Here is a 16913-nt window from a genome sequence, read left to right as displayed (position 1 = left end):
GATACCACTGGATTCCTGATAGTTCTCTGGGGCCTTTCCTGTTTCTGTTGAGCTCTTGAAGTTGGGATCTATACTCTGAGGAGTGTTTCTCTGAGCCACTTCCTTACCTCCTGAGTCTGTTTAACCACAGGTTGGGGAGTATTAGTGAGAGATCTCAGGAATTTGTCTAATCTGCTTCTTTCTGGGTTCAGTCATGGTGGAGGCTGCAGTGGGCTTAGAAGCTGTACTTTGATCTATCAGAATGTTTTGTCTCTTTCCTCAATGGCCGCACTTTGAAGTTTATAGCTTGTAGCTATACCCCTTTTCTTATTCTGTTGCTACTGGTGAATTTTCAGTTGTTAGTTTTGTGTGTGTGTGTGATGGTCATCTGAAAGAACATACAGGTGAGACAATATAAAAACACATTTTTAAAAATAATAGGTTATTGATGGAATTGGAAGCTAGCTTTACCAGATGATAAAACATGTTACAAAATATAGCAATTAGAGTATTCCTGGCATTAAGTATAGACAGACAGATTAAAAAGTTGAATGTGTGATAAAAGAAGTTTTATGCATTTTGCTTATTTAGAGCAAAAGACTAAATAAACTTGGCTCTTTCCTCATATATGCTTGAAAAATATTGCAAAAGATCAGATAATTAAATTAACTGAAAGTAGAAGACAAAGCTATTAAAAAAACCACTCTAAATTTACATAAAAGTGACTCTCAAGTCTCTAAATGGAGAGGAGACGTTCTGAGATGGGAGAAGATACAATAGAGGAAAAGATAAATAGATGTGATAAATAAAGCTTTAAACTTGTGCTTTTTAAAAAAAAATAGAAGGCAATTTTTTTCAACAAAATTACAATGCAATCAACAAACTTGATGCTATTGTAATAAATGTGATATGTTAATACTTTTACTATATGAAGAGATCAAACAATTTATTGAGAGACATAATACCTCCAATGAGCACATGGATAAGAACATGAAGCAACAAGCCACAAGGAAAAAATACATGAATAGTAAATTTATGCACATGCATTTTCTCTCTAATAGATGCAAATGGAAACAACAAAGTTATACCATAGCACTTTCAACTATACAAGTAATAAAAGATTGTTTTAAGGAATTCCCTGGTTAGGATTCTGTGTTTCTACTGCAGGGAGCTTGGGTTCAATCCATGATTGGGAACTAGGATCCCATGAGCCAAGTGACCAAAAAACTTGTTTAAGTGGTAATATTTAATGTGGATGTGGAGACATGAGAGCTTCCCTGATGGCTGAGATGGTGAAGAATCTGCCTGTAACGCAGGAAACCCAAGTTCGATCCCTGGGTCAGAAAGATCCTCTGGAGAAGGGAATGGCTACCCATTCCAGTAATCTTGCCTTGAGAATTCCATGGACAGAGGAGCCTGGTGAGCTACAGTCCATGGGGTCGCAAAGAGTTGGACATGACTGAGTGACTAACACACACACAAGGAGACATGAATTTGACATCTTTATATAATTTTGCTGAGCTTATTAATTATACAGCTCTTTGGAAACAAATTTACCACATTTTATCATGGACATTTAAAATGTTCATACATTTTGTCCATTAATTAAATTTCTGAGATTATGTGTGAAGGGAACAATCCTAAATGCAAAAAAAAAAAAAAAAAAAACCAACACCAAAAAAACCCCCAAAATCCTCTAGGTGCAAAGATATTTATTGTAGTATTACTCATTAAGGAGAAATATTGGAAACGAGCTAAGTGTTCAATAATGGAAGAATGGTTAACCTTATAGTTTGGATGCATAATGAGATATTTTACACCCATGACCAATGACATGTCAAAAAATACATAGATTGTGGTGTATGATTATAAATATGCATAGACAAACACTGAAGGCAAAACCCACAAAAATACTAAAAAATAGTTCTTTCTCAGTTGTGTAATTAGCAGTGGTTAACAGTACTTGTTTTTTTCTTCCTTTTTTGTTTTATTGTCAAAACTGTCAGTTACAACCCAATTCCAACCAGTGTGACCAAAAATAGGAATTTATTGGTAAAGTAACCAAAAATTACAGGGATAGAGCATGCTGTTGTTGTTGAGTCGTTAAATCATGTCTGATTCTTTTGTGACCCCATGGAGTGTAACCCACCAGGCTCCACTATCCACAGGATTTTTAGGCAAGAATACTGGAGTGGGTTGCCATTTCCCTCTACAGGGGCTCTTCCTGACCCTGGGATTGAGCCCACATCTTGAGTTTTTAAATCCATGGGCTCCACTGATATGGTCATGAGTCTAATCTCTGCTTCTCCCGGTATCTTGATGAAGTTCTTCCTTGCTGTGAATCCTGGCTTCCTGTGTGAGACCAGAGAAGATGGCTGAAGAACATTTCTACTTGTGTCAGTCTTATACCTCTCTATCCCAAAGCTAAAGAAAAATTTGTTTTCCTGATGGATATATATCAAGCCACTCTGTACTTAGTGATTATCTTGATTAGGTCACATGCCTACCGTGATCTAAAGGGCATATACATACCTCTGCTGTTAATAGTAGAGGAGTCAGGGGAAATGTGTGCATGAATTAGTCCCACCCAAATCACTTTCAGTGAGAGATCCACAGGAAAGAGTGCTTTCAATATGTGAGAAAGCAGGGATAGTCAGGGGGAAAATATAGCATTTTTTAATATAATAAACAAGTACCATATAAGTTGAAAAAAAAAAACCTGATTTTTAAGAGAAAACTATCACCGCCCACCCACCTCCACCTCCACTCTACTCAACAAAGGAAAAAAATACAGCATTATTCAGATCTGACTGGTAAGAATGTGTCATTTCTTGCATCAAACTCAAGAAAACCAATGCATTAAATACTAACAAAAAAGCAATAATTCTTTTAGATGAAAGGAATGTGCAGTTATAAAGATTGGAAGTATCAAACCTAGCAATAAAATGAAAAGCTACTTAAAGGTAAAGTTCATGTGACTGGAGAAAAATATTGTCTTGAGTTACGATACAGAAAAGTCATGTTTTGAGCTAAAATGCTACCCGTCCTCAAAAACAAACAAGCTTGTCAAACTAAAGTGAAACAAAACAAAATTGTGAGAGTGGGCTTCTGTCCAGCAGCACAGTGTTAAGTGTTCTGATGGAGATTTGCTGACCATTCACTCACTAGGCATCCTGCTAACATTTTCTTATCAAAGGAACTGCTATTCTCATGGGCACAGTAGCTGCAGACTTCTAAGGTAAGTGAGCAGTGCTGGAAGCCAAGATTCAGGACAGTTTTACCTCATGAAATCATTCATGTTACTTATTGCATCAGTAGTTCTTTCATTGCTTAGTAATATTCCATTATATGGATATAGCACAATTTGTTTATCCAGGCATTTGTTGATGGCCCTTTGAGACTTTTGCAGTATTTGGCTGTTATGAATAAATCTGTTATGAAATTGTATACTTTTTTTTTTGGTGGATGTATATTGCTGTTTTTCTTGAGTAAATACCTAGAATTTATGGGCCAAATGGTAAAGGAAAGTTTAACTTAAAAAAAAAAAAAAACAACTGTTAAACTCTTTTCCAAAGTAGTTGTACTATTTTATATTTCCACAGGCAGAAAGTGGAGAGTTCCAGGTACCAACACTTATTCTTAGTCTTTTTAGTTTTAGCTATTTTGTCTTTTTAGTTTTAGATATTTTAGTGTGTGTGAAGTGAGATTCCATCTTGGTCTTGATTTACATTTTCCTGACAACTAATGAGTTTGAACTTTTCAAATGTGCATAATGGCTATTTGTAAAGATTCTTCAGTGAAGCACCAGTTCAAATCTTCTGCTCATTAAAAAATAATAGGCTTTGGGACCTTCTCTGTTGGTCCTGTGGCTGAGACTTCATGCTCCCAATGCCGGGGACCCAGGTTCCATGCCTGGTCGGGGAACTAGATCCCACATGCCACAACTAAGAGTTCACATGCCACAACTAAGACACAATGAGTGAGTGTGAGTGAGTGAGTGTGAGTGTGAAGTCGCTCCGTTGTATCCGACTCTTTGCAACCCCATGGACTGTAGCCTACCAGGCTCCTCTGTTCATGGGATTTTCCAAGCAAGAATACTGGAGTGGGTTGCCATTTCCTTCTCCAGGAGATCTTCCCAACCCAGGGATTGAAACTGGGTCTCCTGCATTGTAGGCAGATGCTTTACCGTCTGAGCCACCATGCAATGCAGCTAAATAAATATATTAATTAAAAAAAGAATCAGATCAGATCAGATCAGATCAGTCGCTCAGTCGTGTCCGACTCTTTGTGACCCCGTGAATCGCAGCATGCCAGGCCTCCCTGTCCATCACCAACTCCTGGAGTTCACTGAGACTCACGTCCATCGAGTCAATGATGCCATCCAGCCGTCTCATCTTCTGTCATCCCTTTCTCCTTTTAGAGCAGTTTTAGGTTCATAGCAAAAGTAAAGAGGAAGATACAGAGGTTTCTTATATATCCTCTGCTCCCACACATGCATAGCCTCTTCCATTATCAACATCCCTCACCAGAGCAGTGCATTTGTTATGATTAATAAAAGTACAATGACACATCAGAATCAACCAAAGTCTGCAGTTTGCCAGAAAGTCTACTTTTGGTGTTGTATATTCTACAGGTTTGGGCAAATGTACAATAACACGTGTGCTTCATTATAGTATCATATAGAATGTTTTCATTGCCTTAAAAATCCTCTGTGCTCCATCTGTTAATCCCCCATCCCCAGCCCCTTGGCAATCACTGGTCTTTTTACTGTTGCTGTTATTTTACTCTTTCCAGAATGTTGTATAGTTGGAATCATACAGTTGGTAGTCTTTTCAGCCTGGGTTCTTTCTTGTAATGATATGCAATTATTATTCCTCCATAAGTTTTCAGAACTTGATAGCTCATTTCTTTTGAACACTGAGGACTCTTTCATTATCTGGATGTAACACAGAGTCATTCACCTACTGAAGAATATCTTAGTTGCTTCTAAGCTTTGGAAATTATGAATAAAGCCGCTATGCTATAAACATCTGTGGGTTTTGCTCATTCTAAAACTGGATTGTTTATCTTATTATTGAGTTGTAAGAGTTCTTTGTTATAAATACAAGTCATCTCTCAGATTTATGCATCATAAATATTTTCTCCTAACTGCTGGTTTACTGTTTTATTTTCCTAGTTGTGTCTTTTGAAGACACAACTGTAAAACTTTTGATGGAGTACAATTTATTATTTTTTCCCTTTATATTTTATAGCTTTATAGTTTCTTTATGTGTTCTAAATCCTTTTAAGAATTTTCATCTATCTCACTGTTGGAAAACTTTTTCCTGTGTTTTTAAAAATAGTTTTATTGAGATATAATTTATATACCATACAATTCACTGATGTACAGTAGAATTCAATGATATTTTAGTACATTCACAGGGTTGGACAACCATCACCACAATCTAATTTTAGAATATTTTCATTTCCCCTGAAAGATACCTTGTAACCATCAGCAGTTATTCCCTATTCTCAATTTAATTCTATCTCTCATACCTCCTAGTCTAGGCAAACAATCTACTTTCTGTCTCTATAGATTGGCATATCCTGAACATTTCATATAAATGTACTCATAACCTGTGGTCTTTTGTGACTGGCTTATTTCACTTAGCATAATGTTTTCAAGATTGATCAATACTATAGCATATATCAGTACTTTATTCTTTTTTATTGTGGAGTAGCATTGTATTGTATGGATGTAAACCTATTTTATTCACCCATTCATCAGTAGATGAATATTTGGGTTGTTCCCACTTTTTGGCTGTTATGAATAATGCTGCTATATATGAAAGTTGATGTACAGGTTTTGCTGTGGGTATGTTTTCATTTCTCTTGGGTATATATCTAGAAGTAGAATTTCTGGATCGAATGGTATTGTATTTTCAGCACGTCTTAGTCAGGTTTTATTATATTTATTCTTAAGTATTTCATATTTTGGACTTCCCGGATGGTGCAGTGGTAAAGAATCTGCCTGACAATGCAGGAGACACAAGAGACTCAGGTTTGATTCCTGGGTCGGGAAGATCACCTGGAGGAGGAAATGACGATTCATTACAATATCCTTGCCTGGAAAATTTCATGGCCAGAGGAGCCTGGCGGGCTACAGTCCATGGGGTCGCAAAGAGTCGGACACGACTGAGCATGTAGGCATGCATGCACATTTGGCATTGTTTCTATAAGTTTCAATATCCAGTTGTTTGTTGTTAGTATGTGAAAGTGTAATTGACTTTTATATATTGGTCTTGTTTTCTGTGACTTTGTTAGAGTCGCTTATTAGTTCTAATTGCCTTTATTGTGGACTATCAGGCACCTTCTATGTACAGGATTACGATCAATTATATTTTTTCCTTTCTAATATATGCTTTTTATTTATTTTTCCTTTTCTTCCTGTATTCAATCAGTACAATGTTGACTGGGAATGAGGAGGGTGGATATCCTCTTGTTCTTGATCTCAGCTGGAAAGCATTCATTCTTTCACCATTGAGGATATTAGCTGCAGGTTTGTTTTCTTTTTTTACATGCACTCTTTATCAGATTGAGGAAGTTTCCCTCTATTTATAATTTGCTGAGAGCTACTATCTTTAAAGCACGAATGAGTGTGATATTTATGCAGATTTTTTTAGGGGGCACGAGATCTTTTAAGATGCTTATATGCTTTTCCTTCCTGTCTCTGGAAATATGATAAATTGTACTGACTAATTTCCAGATGTTTAGCCAGCTTACTGCCCACCCCCTCCCCCCGCCCTGACCTGGGAATAAACCTCAGCTGATCATGTTATAAGATTCTTTGTGTATTGCTAAATTTGTTTTTTTTTACTGAACCATACTTGGGTCCACTTGCTTGCATGCAGTGAAGTCTGCTGACACCAGGTATAGTGAATGTAGCACAGCATTTATTGCAAGCCAGTTCAATTCAGTTCCGTCTCTCACTCATATCCAACTCTTTGAGACCCCACGGACTGCAGCATGCCAGGCCTCCTTGTCCATCATCAAGCCAAGCAAGGAGCAAATATAGTGGTCTGAGTTGCTCTAACAGAATGCCATAGACTGAGTGACTAAAACAATAGAAATGTGCCTTTCACAGTTCTGGAAGCAAGAAAGTCTGGGATCAGAGTGCGAGTATGCTTGTCAGGTCTTGGGAGGGTCTCCTTCCTGGTTTGCAGATGGCTGTCTTCTTGCAGGAACCTCACATGATAGAGGGAGAGAGATCATCTCTCTTGGATATCTTCTTAGAAGGGCACTAACCCCATTCATGAGGATGCTACCCTTATGACCTGATTAATTGCCCAAAGGTCCCTCATCTAAATACCATCACATTGGGGATTTAGGCTTCAGCATATGAATTTTGAGAGGATAGAAACATGCAATCCATAGCAGAGTGTCACACCAATCTATTAGGATAATGTTTATACCTAGAAATGAAACATGTTGGCAGATGTGTCTATAAATGGGGCAAAATGCCTGCCTAATTTAGAGAATGGTGTCAGAGCTCAAATAACTTGGAAACCTCAACTCTGGACTGGTTGTCTCAGTATTAATTACAGCCAGAAAATGGAGATGAGAAGAGTGACTCACAGACTCAAACATGTGTTTGAATGATGTTATTAACTAAGTAAACTTTATAAAATCCAGGCTTATGAAAGTGTAACTGTTTTCTATAATTTGAGCTTATAGAAAACTTCCTTAATATTCCACTGCTGCACACACACAGCTGCTGACTGGCTGAGGTCTGGCAAAGGGAGAGTCAGTCTTTAGCAAAGAGTCGAAGTAGCAGTTCTTTCTCAGATTCACACATTCCTTCTGACTTATTGGCAGCAAGATATTATCTGGTTCATAGTCTTGCTTACTTGGCAGACACATTTGTTTTAGTAAATAGGAATACATTAACTCTGAATCCTAAAGACAAAGACCTTACTGTTTTCCTTACTCATGACAAAATTACAGTCACATAAAAGGAAGTATGAGTTCTGGTATTCAAATGAAGAATAAGTTCTATTGAGTGGCTTTCCCACCCTGGAAAACTTTCCCTCAGTGAATAATTTCATGATGGATGATTCAATGAGGAATGCTACAATGCTGTGAATGTCTGCATGCCAAACTGCTTTCAACGAGTGAGTGTTTTCTCTGGAAAATGAAAATTGTGACACAGGCCAGGCAATAGTATGCTCCCTGTCTTCTGTAATAAAGGGAAGGGCACTGACTGGGATTCAGGTGTAACAAAGATTTAAGATATTTTGAAGTAGGAACCTGATCAAGTATTAGATAAAAATATCCTTGATTTCCCAGATGCAGCAAATAAGCTACCAGTGCACCCCATTTTTTTCCTGCTATAGTGCAGTGTCACAAAAAATGCACACCATTGAGAGATTTTTTCTAAAATGTGTAGGGAGTTACAGCCCTCACAGTGAACATGAGAACTGAGATGTTAATCTGTTTCCTTCGCTGGTCTTCAGTTATCTCTCTTTGCCGTGAGCTTTTCCTCTGGCCGAGTATCACCCACTCTCTGAAGACAGGTATTTTTCCTTCAGTATACTCAGTGATGCAAGCCAACTATTTTGGATATACTCAAAATTCTTAAAAAAAAGCATCATCAAGGCTAATTTTAGTGAATCTGGCTATTGCCTTAAGCACTGTGATCGAGACCACTGGAACTTACTGATGTCTGCTTGCTCCTCTGTATCGCTCAGCCTCCCTGTGGCTACCTTGGACCCATGAGCAGGTCTGGCCAATGGAATGTAAGCAGTGAGTGCCATTTCCAGCCTGAAATAAGCGTCTCATGTGCCTTACCACACACCGTGTTCTCCTCCATTGTGAGAGCAGATGCCAAAGGTTAATGATGGATGGATGATGGTAGAGTCATGGGGATGGAGGATTCTGTATCCCAGCACCACCTTTTAGAGGAGAGAGCGCTCCTGTAGAGAGCGCCCCGCCTTTTCAGACTATGACATGAGTAAGAAATAAAGATTTACTAAGATTCATTTGTTATAAAGTTTTAAGGGTGATTTGGATAACATCACCCACTCAATGGATATGAATCTGAGCAAACTGGGACATGGTGAAGGGCAGGGAAGCCTGGTGTGCTGCAGTTCATGGGGTTGCAAAGAGTTGGATATGACTGAGCGACTAAACAACATTACTGCTGCTAGCGTTTATTTTTCCTTTAGGCGCCAACTTCTCAACTCCACTGTCACTCCTAGGTAAGCTCAATACTCCCTTCACGTTTCCTCAAGATGAAGCACAATAGTCCTGGAAATAAACATGTAATTGTTGAAGACCGGATATCAAGGTTTTTTTTGTTCAAACTATCAGCTCCAACCTTCTCATAAATTTGATAAAAGGATTTATCCTGCTAAAAAGTGATCTTTAAAATACCTTATGTACTTAGACGCGGCTGGCATTGTTGGGTTCTTGTGTCGTCTTGGAGGTGACTCGGCGTGATTGAATTTGCGGCATCTTCGCATTCACTCACAGGTCAAAATGCAGATCTTCGTGAAGACCCTGACCCGCAAGACCATCACCCTGGAGGTGGAGCCTAGTGACACCATTGAGAACGTGAAGGCCAAGATCCAGGATAAGGAAGGCATTCCCCCTGACCAGCAGAGGCTCATCTTTGCCGGCAAGCAGCTGGAAGATGGCCGCACTCTTTCTGATTACAACATCCAGAAAGAGTCGACGCTGCACCTGGTCCTTCGTCTGAGGGGTGGCTGTTAATTCTTCAGTCTTCTATTCATAATGTTCAATGATGACATCCTTCTGCACTCTAGCCATTTACCCCAATTTAAGTTTAGAAATTACCAGTTTCAGTAATAGCTGAACCTGTTCAAAATGTTAATAAAAGTTTTGTTGAAAAAAAAAAAAAACCTTATGTATTATTTTGGGAATATACTATCATAATACTGGCTGATTCTTGATTTATATAATTAAGTTAAATGTGTCAATTTCATTGTGTTCTGAAATTAGTGCTATGACTTTCAGGTATCTCTTAGATACCAGGCTAGAGGGCATATAATAACTAGATGGCCTTGAAATGTAAAATAGTAATATTATTTCTGTTCATCCACTTATCCATTCAATAAAAACATGCTGACCATCAATTATTATGCAGGAACTGTGCTGTCCAATTTAGAAGCCACTAACCACATGTGGCCTGTTTTTTAAATTTTTACTCTAAATAAATCAATTCAATTAAAAGTCAGTTCTTTAGTAACACCTACCACATTTCAAGTGTTTAATAGCTACATATAACTAGCAACTATCTTCTTGGACAACACAAGAGGAACATTAACATCATCCAGAAAGTTTCACTGGACAGCATTCATCTAGAAAACAGATAGACACAATACTCATAATTTTCCTTTAATATAGTCACTGTTTCCACAAAAATTAATAAAATGGCATTAGGCTACCAGAGAGGTCAGGAAATCTATGTATTGGCAATAACATTTGAACTTAGTCTTAAAAATGAAAAGGAATTTGCTATATTTCAATAAAAGGGAACGGCAGATACAAAGTCAAAAAAGCATAAATGGGCTGATAAAACAAGGTGAGATGCTCAGTGTGACTGGAGAGAAACACATGTAAGAGTAAAGAGCAGAGGTGGGTTGGGCATGGCAAGAGCAGGCAAAGTAGAGATGGGTCCAGTAAAGGGTTTGGACTTCACCTTTTGATGATGGGAAGCTAACAAAAATCTTTTAAGTGGGAGAATCATAGCATCAGACTGGCATGGTATGAAGGTCACTTGCTGGTGTTACTGATGTTGAAAGACCAGATTGGAGGTTATGGGTCCCAGCAGGGGAAGACAAAAACAACAGTAACTGAACTGAAGAGGAAAGAGTCAATTTTAGAGATATTTCTATATTAAAATTATATCACTAGCATATACGTAATTTATTTTTTAATATAAATTTATTGATTTTAATTGGAGGCTAATTACTTTACAATATTGTATTGGTTTTGCCATACATCAACATGAATCCGCCACGGGTATACACGTGTTCTCCATCCTGAACCCCTCTCCGACCTCCCTCCCCATACCATCCCTCTGGGTCGTCCCAGTGCACCAGCCCCAAGCATCCTGTATCATGCATTGAACCTGGACTGGCGATTCGTTTCATATATAATATTATACATGTTTCAATGCCATTCTCCCAAATCATCCAACCCTCTCCCTCTCCCACAGAGTCCAAAAGACTGTTCTATACATCTGTGTCTCTTTTGCTTTCTCGTTTACATGGTTATCATTACCATCTTTCTAAATTCCATATATATGCGTTAGTATACTGTATTGGTGTTTTTCTTTCTGGCTTACTTCACTCTGTATAATACGCTTCAGTTTCATCCACCTCATTAGAACTGATTCAAATGTATTCTTTTTAATGGCTGAGTAATACTCCATTGTGTCACTGTGTATATGTACCACATCTTTCTTATCCATTCATCTGCTGATGGACATCTAGGTTGCTTCCATGTCCTGGCTATTATAAACAGTGCTGCAATGAAGATTGGGGTACACGTGTCTCTTTCAGTGTAATTTAGACTAACATTTTCTGCTCAATCACCTGGAGTGTTGGAAGGAGCCAAGTGAAAAGAGAAGTAAAAGTGTGCATTAGTTTTCGGTGGAGGTCTCAATCCCTATTTACAGAGAATAGACAAGAAGGCAATGGCATCCCACTCCAGTACTCCTGCCTGGAAAATCCCATGGATGGAGGAGCCTGGTAGGCTGCAGTCCATGGGGTCACTGAGGATCGGACACGACTGAGCGACTTCACTTTCACTTTTCACTTTCATGCATTGGAGAAGGAAACGGCAACCCACTCCAGTACTCTTGCCTGGAGAATCCCAGGGACGGGGGAGCCTGGTGGGCTGCCATCTATGGGGTCACACAGAGTTGGACATGACTGAAGTGACTTAGCAGCAGCAGCAGCAAACAAGCATAGGTTTTGGTTTACTTATCTATACTATCACACCCAGGCTGTTGAGAAAGAGGCGGATGCATCAGTTTACTCAGGGAAATTCTCTGTGTCCTCCGTGACATTTGAACATTTGAAGTTACAAAAAGGCCACTTTGTCCTAGGAAGTCTTTTATTAAAGGGACTCTTTGGATGTTACCTCTGTGTTGAGAATTATTCCCTTTAAAATGCATTTATTTTGTCATCTAAGATTTTCACACTGTACTGTGAGTTATTTTAACACAGGGCATTTCTACATATGTTGAGGCGTGATGCTATGAGTAGTGGTGGATGAGGTATTTGGAATTTACGTAGGCGCCGACCTTATAAAAACTTCTTCTAAGGCTGATGGCTGCTGGTTGGTGAAGAGCTTTTGGGAATAGATCATCACTGATAAGAACCTTGCTCTCCAATTGTGATGAGATTTCTGATTCACTTTTCAGTCTACCTAAGTAAAATTTCAAGGTAATTATGGTTTCTCAGATAAGAGCAGGAAGAGTTTACAGTGTAGTCAGCTGACCAGATTAAGTTTAGCACTGAGCCTCCTTTCCTCCCTACCTTTTCTCACTTTCTTAATGATTTCTTGTTTCTGAGCAAAATCTCCCTGAAATCAAACATGAAATCAAGCAGGAGAAATTAGTAAGCCCTTCCAAGGTGAGAGATTCTGAAATCCTAGAATATGTCTGGCTGATGGGAAGTTCAAGAATTAGAAGAAGGTGGAATGTCCAGGGCCCTCCACCTGCTATCCGGTCCCTCATCACGTGTCTGTCTGCACTGATAAGAGACACAGAGGGATAAAAAGTTTTCCAGCAAAGTTTTTGTACACAACCTTGTGGAAAAACAGCATGTAAGTCTCTCTTCTTAAATGGAGGAAGATTACGATCAGAAATAAACATTTCTCATTTCAGAATGTCAGGCAGTTCCTAATTAGTACAGTGATCATCTCTAAGAATGGAGGTTAAAAATATTCCAAAGCAAACGCATTTCTGTTGCCTCCTTTATGCTGTCATAATTTTTCCTGTGCCACCAGCAGTTTGTTAGGGGAAGAACTTTCTCTTAAGTGAGTATAAATTTGATAGCTTCTTTTTCTGATATGCAGAATAAATATTTATTTGTTGTTTTGAATGCTTTTGTCACACATTTCATATTATTATGTCATAAACTAGTGTCTAGCAGGAAAACTGATAACGGATTCAAACTATTTGTTGATGTAAAATGTTAAACGGTAAGTTTACTAATCCCTTCTTAAAGCTGCACTGTTTTAAAATCTGTAAAAGCTCAATCTGTCATGAGGTTAAGGTAAAAACTACTTGCTCACCCTCTTATAGCAGTAGAAAGAAAAGTGATTTTGGCAGTTTCCCTGAATATTAAACACAATGGAAAATCTTTGCTGATTTGAAAGTGGGTTTGATAGTCTCCCTCCCCCCTCCCCAAATCATCCTTTCCTCTATTAATATTAAACACACAGCGACTGAACCTGTTATGCCTGCTGAGACAGGTTGTGCTACATGGGAAATGCCCAAAGCCCAGCTTGGAAAAGGCAACATAAATGCTGTGTTGCAATAAATTTCAGTGGGCATCATCTGGAAACCCTTACCCTTGCCTTTCTTCCCACCCTGTGTCTGTTCTCTGAGTCACTATACCCTTGTTAGGAAATCCTGGAGATGTTTCACTGCAAATGAAAAAGACTACTGGTAGCAATGCAGTGGTGATGATTCTATTGAGTTGGCCAAAAAGTTTGTTTGGGTTTTTCCTGTAACATCTTATGGAAAAACCCAAATGAACTTTTTGACCACCTCAATAGGTAAATTCACCTCACTCGTTAATTAATCAAGCCATTCAACAGAATATGTTGAGTTTCTCCTCAGGGCCTGACCTTAGGTTGCTTGATGGAGATCAAAAGATGAGATTGGAAATAAGCCATGATGGATGGACAGAAAAACTCACTATTACACGGAGGGTCAGTTATTCCCAAATTGATCTATAAAGTCAATGGTATTCCAATCAAATCCCAGCACAATTTTCCTGAAACTGGACAGGCTGACTCTAACATTTACAGGGAAGAGCAAAGGACTGAGAAAAGCCATGATTCTTTGAAAGAAAACCTTGGTTCGAGAATTTGTACTTCCAGATAATGAGGCTTACTATAAAGCCATTGTGATTAAGGGCTTCCCAGATGGCTAAGTGGTAAAGAACCTGCTGGCAATGCAGGAGATACAAGAGATGTGGGTTTGATCCTTGGGTAGCAAAGTTACTCTGGAGAAGGAATAGCAACCCACTCCAGTATTCTTGCTTGGAAAATCCCATGGACAGAGGAGCCTGGGGGGCTATAGTCCATGAGGTAAGTTGCAAAGAGTCAGATACGACTTAGCAACTAAACACACACATATACACATAGTGATTAAACTACATAAGACAGTGTAGTTTAGTTCAGGAACAGACAAAGAAATACATACAATTGGATATGAGTCCATGGATGTAGGAAAATTTTATTCACAGGAAGACTACTTCACAGACCAGTAGGACCATAGTGGATAATTCAATAAATGATGCTGGAAAATTGTTTATACAGATTTTAAAATACATGAAATTGAATCCCTTCTTTCCACCACATACATGAGTTAATTCCAAGAAAGCTGAAGACTTAAATGTGAAAGAGAAAACTGAAAAAAATTTTAGGAGAAAATGCAAGAAGAATAATTTTATAAACAAGACTCAAAAGGCATAAACAAAAAAGGAAAAGATATTTATATCTTATTATAGTGATCTTAAGAACTTCTGTTAATCACATAATATGGCCAAAGAAAGTGAAAGGAACAAATAACAAATTGGATGAAGTTATTTGCACCACATACCTCTGATGATAGCAAATTAGTATTCAGAAAATATACAGAACTAAAAAAATAGTTCTACAAAATTTAGCATAGTTCTATAAAAAATGTGCAGGATTTAAAAGGGTCTTCCCTGGCACTCTAGTGGTTAAGACTCTGTGCTTTCAACAGCAGGTACTCAGGTTTGATCCTTGTTCAGGGAACTAAGATCCCACATGCATGGCCAAAAAATAAAAATAAATTGAGCAAAGCATAAATTGAAAAAATACACAATTGGTCAATAACATATGAAGAGGCAGGTATTCTTATTTAATAATCTGGGAAACTAAAACCACAATGAGATGACATTTAAAAAATAAAATGTATGATAACATCAAACGATATAAAATCTCCACGTTGAAACTACAAAACATGTTGATAAATGAAAAAGGAGCCTGCAAAGTCCATACACTTGTTCTCAGCCCTGTCAGTCACCCATTCAGTATGTTGGCAAAGTATCATCTGATCTGTATGTGTAAGGAGTCATCATGAAAGTAAAAGTGTGTCAGAAAGATGCTTCCAAATGGTTAGAGGCATGTGATTTTTAGTACTGTGTGTTACAGAAATGTCAGGAACAGTATAGTTTATTTTTTTATTTCTAAAAATTTTATTATGTTTATTTATTTATTTTTGGCAACTGGACAGGGACTCAAACCCTAGATCCCCAGATTAAAAGTCTGATGCTCCACCAGCTGAGCTACCCAGGCAGGTATGGTATATTTTATCTATGTGCAAGATAATGTCAGTGTCCACAGAGGGTCTTTTTTTTTGAGTAGTGCTGCTGGTGTTAAAAGAATAAAAATGGTTGTTTTGCAGTTTAGATTCCAGGATAGGAAAAACTGATTTTTCAACCATGACTGACATGAGAGAAGCAACGTAGGAAGTGTTAGATCATACTTCTGAGGTCTTTTTAAAATTTATTTTTAATTGAAGGATAATGGCTTTACAATATTGTGTTGGTTTTTGCCATACTTCTGAGTTCTTAACTTTTACATGATTTTTTTTTATACTTTAAAATTTTTGTGAACTGGTAAAAATTGTTAATGCATATTAGCTTGGGTATTTTTGCAAATAGTTTGTGATTTACTTCTTGATCTGTATGAAAATATTTAGAGTCCTTTTCTTCAAAGCCTATTTGAAGCCAAGTTGTGGGTTTGAGGTTTGTTTGTTTTGGTTGGGGGTGGGGTGGAGAGAAAGGATTTTGTACTCTGATAATTCAGATGGTGATACCTTAAGTTTAAAGCAAATGTCCCACTGAAAGCAATTCAAATATCAACAAAATTATTAAAACAAGAAAATAAAATCTGAGTTCATTGAATGATATACCATATTTATGGACAGGAAGGTTTAATATTATTAAGATGGAAATTCTCTCCAAATTTATCTTTAGATCTAATTCAATCCCAGTCAAAATTCCACCAGGCCTTTTTGTAGAATTTGACAAGCTGTTGCTAAAATTTGTTTGGAAATGTAAAAGATCTTGAATAGGCAAAGCAATTTTGGCAAAAAAGAACAAAGTTTCAGACTTACACTACCTGATTTCAGCACAATATTTGGCTATAGAAATCAAAACAGTGTGGTATTGGTAGGAGGATAGTCACATAGATCAATAGATCAGAGTAGAAAATTCAGAATTAGGCCCCCATGTTAGTACCCTAACAACTCAAGAATCAGAAAACAAATAGCCCTATTTTTTTTAAAGGGACAAACATCAACAGATTCTTTAGAAACAAAGGTATATGAATGTTCAATAAACTCATGAAAATATACTCAACATCACTAATAATTAGGGAAATATAAATGAAATCATGAAGAACACCACTTTGTAAGCATCAGAATGGCTAAAATAAAAAAGTTTTATAATATCAAGTGCTGTTGAGAATGTGGAGTAACTGGAACCCCTGACTTTGTGGTTAGAGATGTACAATGGCACAACCACTATGAAAAGTAGTTTAGTAATTTCTTAAAAAATTAAACATACATTTGCCACAAAACCCAGAGAAGACATATCTACAAAAGAGCTGTATCTGAGTATTCATAGCTATTTTATTCACAATTCATAATTGCCACAAACTGA

General features: G+C 37.6%; 1 protein-coding gene across 1 annotated transcript; it reads left to right on the top strand.

The window, feature by feature from the left end:
* The first annotated feature begins 9404 nt into the window (after nt 1-9404).
* Nucleotides 9405-9869, top strand: LOC102272162 (ubiquitin). The gene has a single exon (XM_005910768.3). The coding sequence runs from the start codon at nt 9496-9498 to the stop codon at nt 9727-9729; it is 234 nt and encodes a 77-aa protein (XP_005910830.1). The 5' UTR covers nt 9405-9495; the 3' UTR covers nt 9730-9869.
* The last annotated feature ends 7044 nt before the right edge of the window (nt 9870-16913 follow it).

The sequence above is a fragment of the Bos mutus genome, chromosome 1 (assembly GCF_027580195.1).
Source record: "Bos mutus isolate GX-2022 chromosome 1, NWIPB_WYAK_1.1, whole genome shotgun sequence".
In the NCBI taxonomy this organism is placed as follows: Eukaryota; Metazoa; Chordata; class Mammalia; order Artiodactyla; family Bovidae; genus Bos; species Bos mutus.
This window is presented reverse-complemented; position numbering and strand designations above follow the sequence as displayed.

Excerpts from the sequence above, each read along its gene's own strand:
- LOC102272162 (XM_005910768.3), top strand. The coding sequence starts at position 9,496 with ATGCAGATCTTCGTGAAGACCCTGACCCGCAAGACCATCACCCTGGAG.